Genomic DNA, 16,524 nt, shown 5'->3' on the forward strand with positions numbered 1-16,524 from the left:
ATTTAAAAAATAGGAAAGAAACATAAATGTTATAAGAAAAATAACATGTTTATCTAAGGTCATAAGCAGTCAGATCATATTGGCTTAGCTACTTCCATACCTAGAACATCCTTCATTGATGTTCCTTTAGTGATATGTCCTATGATTTTTATTTATGATGTATCTATGCAAAGATGTGATGTTATGCCATCATGTATAGCTATACTGGTTATGTTTCATTCCTTATATTGCCTACAACTTTGTTTCTTTATCTTACCCTAAGTTTTGTTGAGCAAAAAACAAGGAGGCACTTAAAAACTTTTGAGTTAATATAATTATGTTATAAACTCTACCATAATTTTTATTATTACACATAATAATTTTATTATTATATTAACTCAAAAGTTTTTAAGTGCCTCCTTGTTTTTATTATCCAATATCACTTTCTGAGAAGTTTTAAATTTGTTTGGTCACATAATTGATATACATATATATGTTTGTTTTGTGTAAAGTTGTATCAACCTTTTCTGCAAATCATAAACAGTGCTTCGGAGCCTAGGAACTGCTTCTAATGATACTCAAGTGTCTATATCTGGTTTAACAGTTAGATGCTCAATATCTGCAGTGCAGTACTATGCAACCTGGTGATGCTGGGGGCCATGAGGTCGCAGAGATCAAACTCAGGATCTGGCATATGTTTTATTATGTGCTCCAATTACTTAAGTTATTTTCCCATTCTGCCAATGGACTATAATTGAACAATTCTTTTTAAGTATGCAAAACTGAATTCACCTATAGGTCTTAATCTTATGCTTTGCTCTTCAATCCAACCTTATAGGTGGAATGTCATCCATATTTCACTCAGCCCAAACTCCTGAATTTTTGCCAACAACATGAAATTGTCATTGTTGCATATAGTCCTTTGGGAACTTCTAGGGATCCAACATGGTGAGTAATATTGTATGTCTCTACACTAATCTACATCCTTTAATGTAGATTAAATGTAATTAATGAATCCACTCATAAATAAATTGAGTGGAATGACTACTTTGATCAAGACCATTTGATCAAGACTTTGATTAAGAAAGGAATGTCGAGCTAGAGAGATAGAAAGAAGGTAGGGAGTTTGCATTGCATGCAGAAGAATGGTGGTTCAAATTCCGGCATCCCATATGGCCCCCCGTGCCTGCCAGGGGGCAATTTCTGAGCACAGAGACAGGAGTAACCCCTGAGTGCTGCCAGGGTATGACCCAAAAACCAAAAAGAAAAAAGAAAAAAAGGAAGAAATGTCATGTCATTCTCCATATTTATAAATTGGAACTAACACTGAGCTGTTATAAGAATGATAAGAAGAATGCTTCACTAGTCCTAATGGTGCCAAATTATAGGAAATTCTCAATAAACGGTAGTGTAGTTATTATTTACAGAGTCTCGAACTATAAGTCTAAATGTCTACTTAGAAATTTCTAGTCTTAATTTTTCATTTTTTATTCAACAGTGATACTTAAACTGCAGTCTGATGATTTCTTTAGAAATTTCTTTAAATATTTTTCTTTTTAATTGTTTCCAAGAGTAGTACCGTTCAATCTTCCATTCCAATCTTATTTTCACCACTATGCCTTTTCTACGTAGTTCTTTCTAGAAGATGCATCAAAGGAAGTATTATTTACCCATTGGAAGAGTCAGTTTTGAAAATGTTTTTCTCTTGATTTTTCTATCAGATTTCTCTTGATTATTCTATTTGAATAATCCAATGAGAAACTGTTTATAGGTAGTCTGCGGTGACTGGCAGACAATAAAGAATGATTGGTTATTCTTGGTTAATCACTTCTCACCTAACTATGATGAATGCTTCAATTTTTTTTGAAGGGTGAATACTTCTTCTCCTCCTCTGTTAGAGGATGCACTTCTAGTCTCCTTGGGGAAAAAGTACAGTAAGACTTCAGCCCAGATTGCTCTACGTTTTAACATTCAGAGAGGAGTGGTTGTCATTCCTAAAAGTTTCAACCCTGACAGGATCAAAGAAAACTTCCAGGTAATATTATTCTATGCAAAATTATATATTTATATTTAATTGTTAAATTATATTATTAATAAACTATAGCCCTAATCTTACTATTTATGTTTGTTTGTTTGTTTGCTTGTTTGGGGCCACTAATACTGATCTCAAGGCTTGCTCCTGGCTCTGAAATCGGGGATCTCTCCTGACTGTGTTCAGGGGATCAGATGGGATACTGGGAATTGACAAAACAAACACCTACCTGCTGTATTCTAGCCCTCAACCTTATTTTTGAATCAGCTCCTGAAGTAACTTTGCCAATCTCTGAATATAATTTTAGCTGAATTTGAGACAGTCCTTAGTATATACTGTGAACTGCCTTGTTGCTTATATATTTTCAAGCTTCCTTATTTTGTTTCCTGATCTAATGGCTCTTCGAAATATCTATTTACTTCTCTACCTGCTCAGCAGGAATACAATACTTAAAAATTGAAATTAGTAATAGACTGCTATTCATCTTCTTAAAGGCTTAGAAATTTAAAATTAAATTAGAAAAGTATTGCAAAGGATCACCTCCAGTGGCTTTTAGCCACTGTTCCACAGATTTAAAAGTTTGAAAACCACTAATTAAGACTCCAGGAATGCTAATTGACTGTATCCAATGTATAAGTAAGTCATCTGTGGCCACATTATAATTTACAGGTGAGAAAAAAGGCTATGAAAGGAGTGATTCACTTACTCTGCTCTCACTAGAGACTAGATGAATAAAGCCATGGTAAAGAAGCATGGGGCCTGGGAATGTGACTCAGTGGGTGAGACTTGTCCTGTGTGGACAAGATTCTAAGATTAATTCCCTGCAAAAGACACGCACAAGACTCCTGAGTAGAGGATCAGAGCCATAGCACAGAAGATAGGACACTTTCCTTATATGAGATCGATGACGTTCAAATCCTGACATCATAGAGAATTCCTGACCTTCAGGTAGTGATTCTGAGTGCAGTCAAGAGTAAGACCTGAGCATTGCTGGGTTTTGGCAAAAAAAAAAAAAAAAAAGAAAAGAAAAAAAACACCAAAATAATAAAATAAAATAAAATAAAATAAAACAAAAGAGTGCTATGTCAAATTAGTTAGCCATAAGCTAGCAAGTTAAACTTCAAAAGATCATTTTATCTTATTCACAATTAAATATAAAGTTGAGAAGAAGGCAGGGCCAAGATGATAGGGAAGAGAGTCATTTGAGATGGTCTTGAATGCTAAAATTAAACCTACAGCAAAGAAACAGAAATAATTTATAGGGCCAAAAAAAAAAAAATAAGGATGAGGGACCAGAGCAGTGGCACAGTGGTAGGGCATTTGCCTTGCACGTGGCTGACCTAGGAGGGACTGCAGTTCAATCCCCTAGGTCCCATATGGTCTCCCAAGCCAGGAGCGATTTCTGAGCACATAGCCAGGAGTAACCCCTGAGCATCACGGGGTGTGGCCCCCAACAAACAAACAAACAAACAAACATAAAAAGATGAACAACGTCGATGGTATCTTTTTCTAGTCTTAGTAGTTCAATTTCAAGTTTTCTGGTCGATTTCAGTTTCAATATCTGCAATTTGCTGTTGTTTGAAGAAATTCTTAAAGCAAGCAACTGGTATTTTCAATATATCTCACAGCTCCTGGTGCTCAGGGCTCTTTTTGTCTCTGGAATTGGGGTTGCTTCTGATGCCATTCAGTGGACCTGGTGGTGTCAGGGAACAAACCTGAGTGACAATTCCCAAAGCCACAAGATGGCTCAGTAGCAGCCTACCTGTGTTTGGCTTCCAAGACAGAATTCCAGGGATTCGGGACTACCATGGCCCAGGTCAGAAGTGTCATAATCTACAAAGTATGAATCTGGAAGCAGTACTGAAATAAGCAGTCTCTCAGCAAAGACTTAAAATCCATGTGTCAGGAAAACTTGCCTATTGAAGCTGTTTATCAGAGACATGATCCATTTGTTGGAAATGGCAGTAACTATCTTTTCTTTTTCTTTCTTTCTTCCTTCCTTCCTTCCTTCCTTCCTTCCTTCCTTCCTTCCTTCCTTCCTTCCTTCCTTCCTTCCTTCCTTCCTTCCTTCCTTCCTTCCTTCCTTCCTTCCTTTCTTTCTTTCTTTCTTTCTTTCTTTCTCTTTCTTCTCTTTCCTTCCTTCCTTTCTTTCATTTGTCACATCTGGCTGCACTCAGGGATTACTCCTGGGTCTGTGCTCAGAGATCACTCCTGGCAGGTATGGGGGGACCATATGGGATGCCAGGATTTGAACTACTTCTGTCCTGGTCTGCTGCATGCAAGGCAAATGCCCTACTGCTTTGCTATCTCTCTGGTCCCTAGCAGTAACTTTTATTGAGTGATTGAAATCTCATCTTGATACTATTAGAAATAATCCTCATTTTAATAGAAATCTAAAGAAAATGAGCAAGGCATTAGCAAAGATGGATATTTTGGTGACTAAGACAAAAGAACTAGGAGAGAATATAGTCAAGTGGCCAGAACAACAAAATGAAATTTCTTCTTGTAATCAATCACAACATATTAACTCAAGTAAATCACCCTTATCAATATGTTACAATGCCTCCTTTAACATTTACTGAAGTTCATGTTCAAAATATTAATGATGGGTATCATCAACTGTTTTTGCTGAATTAGAATAATAGTAAAACTCATTTCTAAAAGAGAAAAAAAGAAATAATCTATAAGATCCAGCAAACTGACCCACAGGGCATACAAGCCATCATCCAACAGAGAGCTCTGGTAGATTCTTCATAGTTAAAGGAGCAACAGTAAAATGAATAAAGATTGCGGCCCCAGGGAGAGGGGGAGGAGCAGAGCAGAAACAAGTGAAAACAGGATGCAGCCAGAAAAAGGAAGCAGTGGGAAGAAAATATGCCCCTTCCTCCAGTCTTCTAAAGCTTGATTCTCATCAGATTTGATTGAGAAGACAGAAATAAGCCACGTAAGGAATCTAGGGGAAGGCTGTCACAAGAGGGGCCTATCTGCTTCCAGTCTGAGCTGGGGTCAGAGAATAGGAGACAAACACTACTTGGGTCAAAACAAAGCCATCTCTGTCCTCCTGCCCCATTGCATCTGACTGAGGACGGGCTTTTGCCCAGAGTCAAAAAGGATGTTTTCTCCAAAACTAAGTAGTTCTGATCCTATTGTGTACTTTGGTCCAAGTTTAAGAACTGTGATAAGGCTTTGGTGAGACACCAGCAATTGTAAACACTGGGAGGCAGCACTGTTCTGTACTGCAAATTTCAGTTTGAGTTGGAAGCAACACACTTCCACCAGGTTTGCACAAAACCGATCCTTCACCTTTGGCTCTTACATCACACCAGATACAATGCAAATAAATAATCAGGCAATAAGAAAAGATTCAAGTAAATAAGCTCACCTCAAGTTTTAAGAAACTAGAAATATAACAACAAAGCACACAATAAGTAGAAATAAGGAAATAATAAAAATTAGAGTAGAAATAAATGACACTGAAATAAACAAATAAAACAAGCTCAACAACAATCAAAATAATTCAAGAGAAAAAATTTTTAAAGAGTCAGCAAGTAAACAAACCTTTATTTTAATCTTTATTTAAACACAGTGATTACAAACTTGGGTTTTAGTCAGAAAAAGAACACTCTCCTTTACCACTGCAACATTCACACCACCAATTTGTTGAACTCATGAAGGAAGAAAAAGAGAGAATTTTGATCCATAAATTACCATAAATTACAAATGAAAAGGGAGGGGACTGATAACACAGTGGTAGGGCTTCTGCCTTGCCAGCTGCTGACCTGGAACAAACACGTGTTTGACCCCGGTATCCCTTATGGTCCCCCAAGCCTGCCAGAAGTGACTCCTGAGTGCCATTGGGTGTGGCTCCCCCCCAAAAAACAAACAAAAAACATATGCAAAGGAAGAATTTATAGGAGATGCCAGAAATACAAAAAAGCATATGACAAAATGATCAATAGCTTTATAACTAGAAAATATAAAAGAAATAGATAAAATTTCGTAATCATATAATCTTCCATCACAGAATCAGGGTGAGCCAAAACACTTGAACAGGCCAGTAAGTGTTAACATTTAAACAGTAATCAAAAGTCTTCCCCCCAAAACCTAGGTACACATGGGTTTACTAGTGAATTCTTCCAAACCTTCAAAAAATAGCATAGTTTAACCTTGTAAGAATAGCATAGTTTAAATATTCCTACCAAAATACTATGCAAATTTGAAAAAAAGAATCCCTATCAAAAACAAAAACAAAAACAAACCATGACATAGTATAGAACAAATACAGTTGAAATTTACATGAAGTAATAAAACTGCCCCAATAGCCAAAGCAATCCTGAAGAGGCATTGAATTTTCCCATTTTAAATTTAATGCAAAGATATAGTAATAAACTATATGGTACTAGAATAAAGACTGTCTCTCAGACCAACAGAATAAAATTGAGAGTATAGAGATTAAACTCTTAGATGTTTGTTTTTTGATAACACATTAAGAAAAGCTCTTAAATGGTGTTAGGGAAATTGATATGCCAGAGGCAAAAGTAAAAAGAAAAAGAAAAGAATTTGGTTTCCTAATTCCCACCATATGTAATTTTATGGATCTAAGACCTTTATATTAACCCAAATTCATAAAATCCATTGAAAAAGCCATAGGCAGAAGTCTTCATAAAATCGCCTTCAGAGGTGTCTTCAATGATCTGACTACATTGTAAGAAAACAGAAACAATAAATAAATGGTACTACTTCAAGGCAAAAACTTCTGCATCGTGAAATAAGTGATGACTAAAATTAAAAGATACCCCCACTGAGTTGTTAGAGTCTAGAGTCCAAGGAGAAGATCACACAACTGGAGTAAAGCTGAATACTTTAATTTGTCTGCCTACAACCCCCATGCTAGCCAGTCAGGGCCATCTCCAGAAGGAGATGAACCCTGCCCAAGATCATGAAGAGAATTATATAGGGAAGACATATAGGGAGGTTCTAGCTTTCTGGTGACCTTTAAAATGATTGGCTAGGGTATTTTCCTACTGCTTCCTTGTGTCCTTCTCTGATAGGCTACCTGGTATGGCCAGGTAGCTTGGAGTGGTGTTAATGGAAATAAGTTTGTGGAAATATAGCATGTTGCTTACACCATATGATCCTTACAAAATGGTGTCCCCTCTTGTTCCAAACAAAAGCGAAGTCTGCCGTGTGGCCTTTACAAAATGACATCCATTCTTGTTCAGAACCTAGATCCCAACATTAAATAAAAGATACCCCACTGAATGAGAAAAAATATTCACTCACTATACATCTGACATACAAATTTCCAAGTCATATATAAAGTACACACAAAATTTTACAACAAAAACAAACAACCCCATTAAAAACTGGTAAGTTGCTGAATAAACACTCTGTCAAAGAAAACATACAGATGATCAAATGATATGAAAAAGTGATTGTTTTCATTGATCATTATGTAAATGAAAATTAAAACGACAATTTTGACAATTCTCACACCAGTGAGAATGACAATTCTCACACCAATGAGAATAGCTCCAGCAGCCCAACCCACACCTCACTGCCACCAGCATTTAAGCAACCCAGCTTCATAGCTTCGCAACTAATATCAAGAGACACCAATTAAAAGAATCATTCCAGCTCTATAGTTTCTGAAGCACACGGTTGCATTTGAGACTTCATATACCTCTGAGTTCCGCAATACTGACAGCCCAGTAGGACCACATTAAATTAGATGGAAAGATAGAATAGATGCACACTAAGTTCATAAGTGATAACCATAACACAGAAGGCTCAACCAACAACAGTTCAGTAAATCCTCAAATAATGACTTTAATTATACCATATGGGATATAATAATTTTCATAAATTTTCTCTTAATGACGTATTTTTGTTCATTTTATTTACCATTTTGTTATAACAAGTAATTGAAAGCAAATTATTTTGTGCCTGCTAAGAGTGCAGATTTGGGGAATGGATGGGAAACTGGGGACAATGAGGAAAGGTCACCCTGGTGATAAGATTGGTATTGGAACACTGCATGTCCAAAACTATTATGTTATGAATAACTTTGTAAACCACAATGTTTAAATAAGATTAGAAAAAAAACTAAAATACCTCCCAGCCCCCACAAAATAATCATTTCTGGTAGGGATGCGGTGAAATGGAAACCTTCATTCACTGTTAGTGAATGTCATATGGTTCATCCTTTTGTTTTTGTTTTTGTTTTTGGGCCACACCCGGCGATGCTCAGGGGTTACTCCTGGCTGTTTGCTCAGAAATAGCTCCTGGCAGGCACAGGGGACCATATGGGACACCGGGATTCGAACCAACCACCTTTGGTCCTGGATGGGCTGCTTGCAAGGCAAACGCCGCTGTGCCATCTCTCCGGGCCCATATGGTTCATCCTTTATGGAGAAAAGTATTGAGACTTTTCCAATAGTTAAAAACAGAACTTTTTCCATATAACCCAGTGATCCTACTTCTTGACATCTATCTCAAAAGCATAATAACATTAATTCTAAAAGGTTTAATATATGTTTATACCTATGTTTATTTCATGTTCCTGGTTATTAAGAATAGTCAAGATCTGGAAATAAGTCTAGTGCCCAACAACAAATTGTGGATAAGAAAGATATAATTTACAATACTCAGCTATAAGAAAAGATGAACTATTGCAATTTGCTGCAACTTGGATGAAACTGGAGGGTATCAAAAGTAGTCAGAAGGAAAAGGATAAATATCAGATGATTTTGTTCATATTTGGCATATAAAAAAAACACAGTAGCAGTGGTCCTCAAACTATGGCCCGCGGGCCACTTATTGTATTTGTATCTGTTTTGTTTCTTCATTGCAAAATAAGATATATGCAGTGTGCATAAGAATTTGTTCATAAGTTTTGTTTTTACTATAGTCAGACCCTCCAATGGTCTGAGGGACAGTGAACTGGCCCCCTGTTTAAAAAGTTTGAGGTCCCCTGGAATAGACAATGGATGATGAAAATAGTCCTGAGATTCTGCCTACAGAACTGAGTCTAATAAGTGGGAGATTAATGGGTGCTGTGAAAGGGGATTTAGAGAAAGTAGTAGAGATATATTGTGCTGTGGTGGCAGGTACAATAACATTGTGTGAATAAAATATTTGTATTAGTCCTACTATAAATCATTATACCTCAATTAAAAAGAAGATAAAAATGATATCTATCTCCTAGATAGGAAAATAATCAGAATGTTAATGATGTGTGGGGGAATAGGCACTTTCATATATGGCTATTAATAGTATAATATTTATGAGAGGAGGATATCATTTTATAGACCTTTCAAAATTCAAATGTATTTATCCTTTGACCCAACAATCTTCTCAGACATGACACACAGAAATATGTGTTACAGAATAATGTCATTTAAAAAGTTTTATTAATGATATATTAGTGTACAATAAAATTTTATAGATATTTTAAAATAAAAATATGTAAGAATTATTTTAAAAATAAAAAATCATGTAAGAATTGACATGGGAAGATGTCCATATTAGACAGTTCAGTGTCTTTTTCGTTTCTTTATTTTTTATTACTGTGTGGCAGGATACAATTGATAACCAACAAAGAAAGAGAGATAGCATTTGATTCAATGATCAAAAAGAATTCCTAGATAGATCAGCTTAGCGGACATGGTACACCAATTATTTATATGCAAGGAAACAGTACTCTCTTGTTCTCTTCTTTTCCTCCCTTCTCCTCAGCCCCCTTCCCCTCTCACTCCACGAGGTGGCACTAACAATCCCTGATAGTAACCTAAATTACTGCCCAGGCTGAGTGAGGTGGCTTTTGTCAAGCTCTCGATCAATCTCTCATTATTCTTTTGTGTGTCATTAGCTACTCCCATACTAATCACTATGTCCAGTGATCTGTTATCTGTTAAGGTATCTAGATTGGTGTCTTGGCTGCTTCCTTACTTCTGTGCTGGAGGGGGTAAACTGACAAATAGCTTATTAAGTAAGGGAAGGAAGACTCATACCTTGAAAATGGTATGCTGTTGGTAGCATCAAGGGGAAAGATTACTCCATAGGAATTTCAGCAACCAACAGTATTTTAACACTTCTCAGAATACCTGATACAATAATCTGGTTACTCTTTAAAGAGTAAAAGGTTCATTGCAGGGCTAATGTGTACGCTCATTAAAAAATTCAAACCAGGTTGGAGAGATAGGACAGAGCTTAAGGCACTTATCTTGAATTTCATTGATCCCAATTCAACTGGGAGCAATCGCCTGAGAACTGAGTGGCCACCCCTCCCATACCCCCAACTGTGACCTAACCCTCCCAAATTAAATAGAAATCTGATGTGCCTAAAATAACTGTAAATAAAGTTAAAATAAAAATAATAAAAGGGATTGGAGCAGTGGCACAAGAGGTAAGGCATATGCCTGGCCCGTGCTAGCCTAGGATGGACCATGGTTCGATCCCCCTGCTTCCCATATAGTTCTCCAAACCAGGAGTGATTTTTGAGGACATAGCTAGGAGTAACCCTGGAGTGTCACAAGGTGTGGCCCAAAAACAAAGAAACATGTCAAATTATAGCGTCATCATCCACCCTTACTATTATCTGCAAATCCTTTAGTCCTTAGAAATGTTTTTCTCTTGACTCACTTTCAACACTCCTCTCATATGTCTCAATGAACTCAGTATCCATTTTTATGTACATGTAATCCACAAAATTCACCAGGTAATACCTGGCATGGCCTTGACTTCTTCAATAATCTTATTCTATATATTTTTGTCAACAACTCTCATAGCTATTCCTTGAAAACTATCTAAATGGTTACAAAGAACTCTCATAATCTCAAACCTCTCTCCCTTTTTTCTATATTATCCATTGTTCCATACTGCAGACCTCCTATAACAGCCAAATATGGAGTGTCCTCCAATCCTGAGAAGTAAAATCCACTCAAAATATATGATCCACTTCAATAAATGCAGTATCTTTTTTCTTAAACAAAATCCTTTCAAAATGTGGTTTATTGTTATTGATTCTCAGTCCCTTTTCTCCACTGAAACCAAGCTCTCACTCTATTATCCTACCAACATGACTCTTCTCAAGGTCAGGATGACCTCCACATTGCTAGATCCAGTAATTCATTTTCCATTCTTTCCCTGCTAGGGCTTTCAGTAACGCTTAATATAGTTAAGAATTCTTGAAATATTTATTTGAAGATTAGCAGGTTTAGGGAGGAATGTCAAGAGCTCAGTTTTATAATATATCTCATTTACTTAGTATAATTTGTATTATTAAAATAATATCTGAAAATCAGCCCATATAATGTAAGAAAAAACACTGCTTAGAAATAATGGAAAAGGGAAAATTTAGAAGTTTACCTTAATATTGAATTTCTAGGGTCAGGAAAATAATTCAATGAACTGACTTAGCATTTTTTTGCATGTAGAAGGTTCAAGTTTTATCCCTAATGTTAATAGTACCCTGAGCCCACCAGGAATGACCCACATGCATCAAAGTAGGTGCAGTATTGGTGTGGTTCAAAGCCAAACCAGAAACTTTCAATTAAATAATTATATAAGGGGGGGGGGCAAAGAAGTGGCACTGGTGGTAGGGTGTTTGCCTTGCATGTGCTGACCACAGAGGAACCACAGTTCGATCCTCCGGCATCCCATATGATACTCCAAGCCAGGGGCAATTTCTGAGCGCATAGCCAGGAGTAACCTATGTGCATCTGCAGGTGTGGCCCCAAAAACCAAACACACACACACACACACACATTCTACTTATTTTATGTACAATAAAACATAGGTTTAATTGTTTATGTGTGCAAAAATCCTAGAAGAAACTGAGCAAATTAGTATTAAATTTTTTAAATTCACTTTAAATATTACCCTATTCACTGTTAAGGTTCTGAGAAAGCCCACTGCCTCAAATAAAGACCACGAATCTTCAAAGAATGCAATAGCAAACAGGTTTATTGATTCCAGCTAGCTGGGATGCCTAGCTCTGTCATATGTACTAAAACTGAAGGCCCCTCGCAATTTAGAGAAGTGTCTTTTTATAGGTTTAAGGAACCTTAGGAGGAGGGTCGAAAGTAGGGTTTGTAGAATGCACCAATTCCATGTTCAGGTTCAAACACAATGTCTAATCAGATGGTGAACTTGTCATTTTCTAAATAAGGTGAGAACCTTAGGAGGGGTGAGAAGTTCATTATTTTTCTTTTTGCAAAAGTCCATTCTTTTGCCCAAATATGTCAAGGTGGGAGTGGAGAAAGGCTTAACAGGCATTTATATCTGATCACCTATCTGAGCTACTATAATCATCTAACATCTATTTTTATAAATTTTCCCATAACATTCACAACATGATATCTTATATTTGACAAAATTTTTATAAGGTCATTATAAAATGTATAATTTTGTTAAATTTGTTGAGTAATTTATTGTTTGTTATTGTTTGATTATTTTTTCCAAATCATACTCTTGTTATGTTTACAAAAAAGATCTTATACATTAAATTCTTGTTCAGTTTCTGGCTTTTACTTATTTATTTTGGCTAATGAAATGTTTATAAAGAACAATGATTAGGGGCCAGAGCACTAATGCATCAGTAAGGCATTTGCCTTGCATGTGGCTGACCCAGGACTGACCTCATTTTGAACCTCAGCATCCCATATGGTCCCCCAAGCCAGGCGTTATTTTTGTGCATCAGGAGAAACTCCTGAGCCTCACCAGGTGTGGACCAAAAACAAACAAACAAAAAAGAACAATGATTAAAGCAGAGTGTAAAGCACATAAGAAAAAATATAACAGTGAAAATGTAATTCTGATTAAAAAGCAGGGAAAGAGATATAAAATAATGAAAGAATTAAAAAACTAAAATGAAACAAATTAAAAAATAATGAAATTGGGGGATAAAGAGATAATGCTATGAGTAACATTGGCTGCTTTGTACACAGTCAAATTAGATTCAATTCCCAGGACCACATATGGTCCCTGAGCCCAGTCAGGAGTAATCCCTGTGTACAGAGCCAGGTGTAAGATTTTAGCAAAACCAGGTGTGACCCATTTACTTACATATTTGAATGTATTCGTATACCTTAAATATAGATGAGTAAGTCTAGTAAGACAACTTAGTGGCTAAAAGCTTCAACCATGAGTTTGCTCTCTGGTGCTACTGATGTCCCTGCCATTCTGTTGCCTGGGACACCACAAATAAGATCTCCACCATGCAACCAGACATATGCAAGCACTGAAAAAAATTGAAACAATCCCAGCAAGAAAAACACGTATGTCAATCATGTGTGATTCCTGGACATTGCAACAAAAATAAAAGGGAAGATAAGGGGAAAAACGATGTAAACAAATTTATAGCATGAATAATTATTCATTTAAAAAATTGATGGAGCACTGAAGGTAGTACAGCAGGTAAAGCCCTCGGCCCAGCATGAAACCAATTACCAGGAATAATTCCTGAGCACAAAGCCAGAAATATATGTACTGCTCTACCACTTGAGTCACATCCCCAGACCCTGAGGGTTTGTTTTTTTGTTTGTTTTTGTTTTTCTCAGGAGGGCCATAGTTTAGACCAGAATCAAAAGTTCAGCATTGTCTATAGAAAGAATTTTCTCTTTTTTTTTCTTTTTTTCTTTTTCTTTTTCTTTTTTTTTTTTTTGGTTTTTGGGCCACACCTGGTGACGCTCAGGAGTTACTCCTGGCTATAAGCTCAGAAATCGCTCCTGGCTTGGGGAACCATATGGGATGACGATGGGGAATTGAACGGTGGTCCATCCTAGGCAATGCAACACGTGCAAGGCAACACCGCTCTGGCTCTTAGAAAGAATTTTCAATGCTTGGAATTTCAGTTGTCCAGATATATATAATTTTAGAGCACGTTAAAAAAAAACTATTTTGAGGAGGAAGGTACACCCAGGAGCTACTCCTGGCTCTGTGGTTAGATGTCATTTTGAGAGGTACATGGGGGAAATATGCAGGGTTGTTGATATAACTTGGCCTCCTGCAAACAAAGAGTTAGTCTACCAGTGGCCCTCGGGCCACATATTGTATTTGTATCTGTTTTGTTTCTTCATTGCAAAATAAGATATATGCAGTGTGCATAAGAATTCATTTATAAGTTTTGTTTTTACTATAGTCAGACCCTCCAATGGTTTGAGGGACAGTGAACTGGCCCCCTGTTTAAAAAGTTTGAGGACCCCTAGCCCATTGAACTATCTCTTTTGCTTCAGCATTTGGAATTTATTATAAGTTGTCCCCATAGGATTGTTATCTCAAAGGCATCAAGCAAAACAAACTTTCATCTTCACATTGAAGGGATAACACTTTTCCTTACCCTATCCCCAGTGTTATATTCATTGCTCTCAGACATTTCACAAGTTCATGAATCTCTGAATAGCTCTTATTGTTAACCCACTCCTCGTCCTCAACAGAAGCATTCTCTCCCTTAAAGATTGTCTACCTTTTGCTTTCTCTTTTCCAGGTCTTTGACTTTTGTCTCAGTGAAGAAGACATGAAGAGCATCGAAGCATTGAACAGAAATGTTCGCTTTGTGGAACTACTCATGTGAGTTTGGGAGATCTGTAATCAGGACTGCCCAGAATTTGAACTCCCATGGCCCTTATGAGCCTGGACTTACTTCATAGAGAGCACCAGAGTAAAGACTGCTGGGCAGCACATTCTTAGTATTAAACTAGGTGAAATGGATCTGGGCAAAAGAGATCTACTGAGGGTATATTTTTTTACTTTGTAGATTTCTGGCAGAACAAAGAGCTAGCACTGCAGTAGGGAGTTTGCCTTGCATGCAGCCGACCCAGGACAGACAGTGAATTAAATCCAGACACCCCAGATGGTCCTCCAAGCCAGCCAGGAGCGAATTCTGAGTGCAAAGCCAGGAGTAACCCCTGAGAGTGACCTAAAAACAAAAACAAAACAAAACAAAACAAAAAGGTTTCTGGCATTGGCATTCCAACACTAAGAAAAAGGCATGGCAGCTCAATGTCCTTGAGAAGCATAAAGTCATCGTATACATCTGTTAACACAGCAGAGCCCCACAAATATTCAAATAATATATTTAATGTCTTCCTAAAAAATAAAACAATACATAAATTATATCACAAGTATCCACCAAATGAAACCCAAGAGAAGAATATAGGCATAATAGAAAGAGCATATGGTAAGGAATAAAGAGAGTACAACTTTATTTTATTTTAAAAGATTTTAAATTTTTTGTTTTGTACTTGGGCAATACTCAGCAGTGCTCAGGGGACTCCTGGTAGCTCAAGGGACCATATAAGGTGATGGGGATTGAACCCAACTTGACCACATGCAAAGCAATTGGTCAATAGTACACTACAGTACCCTCTCACTATACTGTCTCTCCAGAAGGTACAGGTTTTTTTTAAAAATTTTTTTTCTTTATTTAAGCATCATGGTTACAAGCATGTTTGTAATTATGTTTCAGCCATAAAATGCATACTCCCTTCACTAATGCAACTTTCCTACCACCAATGTCCTCCATTTCCCTCCTCCTCCATCCCTTGCCTGTCTTTGTGACAGGCATTCTCTCTTTATCATTGTCATGTAGTTGTTAGTATAGTTATTTCTCTAACTGCACTTACCACTCTTTGTGATAAGAGAAGATATAGTTTTAAATCAGTGTCTACTTATCATATTTGGAACTCCGGCTTCTATTAATTGACTTACCACACTAGAAATTATAGTTCTTAAAAATAAATTTCTATTGAATATCATTAAGAAGAGACAGCTTTTTCATAGAAGTGTAGAATAGGTGATAAATGGTGGGGGGTTATGTCAGGTAGATAGTAGCTCAAGGATACTCAACAATTGCGCATCTTGTGCAGTGAAAATTTTTCCTTTGTTTTTACAGGTGGAAAGATCATCCCGAATATCCATTTATAGATGAATACTGACCCAGAAGAACTACTGGATGAATTACTCTGAATAATTCTCAGAGAACTATTGAATTTCCCTCTCACCTCTGCCAGATCAAGGGTTGAGGTCAAACTCCTAAATCTTTAGATGTGGTAATGAAAGAATTATTGTATGCTGTATGTAACTTTGATTCAGCAATGCTACTGAAGAAATGTATTTTATTAACAATGCATGAATTAATTGTTTATAAATCATTAGCTCAACTTCTTCTGGTTCCAGACAGAAAACCATAACGCTTCAGAAAAGACTTCAAGGACAACATTTGAGGTGAATAAATCATGAATCTGGGTACTGACAATGTCATCTTCTTTGTTCAGGAATTAACAGGGCAACAAAAAGGTTGAGAGCTGGCACATGGCATGGGTACTGGACAGTTTGTACATTGACTCTTTTATAGATTCAGCAAAGGCAAAGAGCCACCCTTACATTTTTAACAAGTAATTGAGTTTCTGTGCCTTGAGTTGAGAGAAATTCTAGAAAAGTCAAAATATAGCTAATTAAACACCTTACTGGCCAGGAAAGTTATAATGACTTTGTTATTTGTTGCCATCTGA

General features: G+C 36.7%; 1 protein-coding gene and 1 pseudogene across 1 annotated transcript in view; both read left to right on the forward strand.

Moving 5' to 3' along the window:
- The window catches only part of AKR1D1 (aldo-keto reductase family 1 member D1), an 87,984-nt gene extending 71,716 nt beyond the window's left edge, over nt 1-16,268 (forward strand). Inside the window, 4 exon segments of the mRNA XM_049776044.1 lie at nt 818-927; nt 1,849-2,014; nt 14,499-14,581; nt 15,906-16,268. Of these exon segments, the coding sequence (XP_049632001.1) occupies nt 818-927; nt 1,849-2,014; nt 14,499-14,581; nt 15,906-15,948 (402 nt within the window). The 3' untranslated portion in view covers nt 15,949-16,268.
- On the forward strand, nt 4,318-4,648 carry LOC126012947 (HAUS augmin-like complex subunit 2; annotated as a pseudogene).
- Nucleotides 16,269-16,524: the final 256 nt, after the last annotated feature.

The sequence above is a fragment of the Suncus etruscus genome, chromosome 1 (assembly GCF_024139225.1).
Source record: "Suncus etruscus isolate mSunEtr1 chromosome 1, mSunEtr1.pri.cur, whole genome shotgun sequence".
Lineage (NCBI taxonomy): Eukaryota > Metazoa > Chordata > Mammalia > Eulipotyphla > Soricidae > Suncus > Suncus etruscus.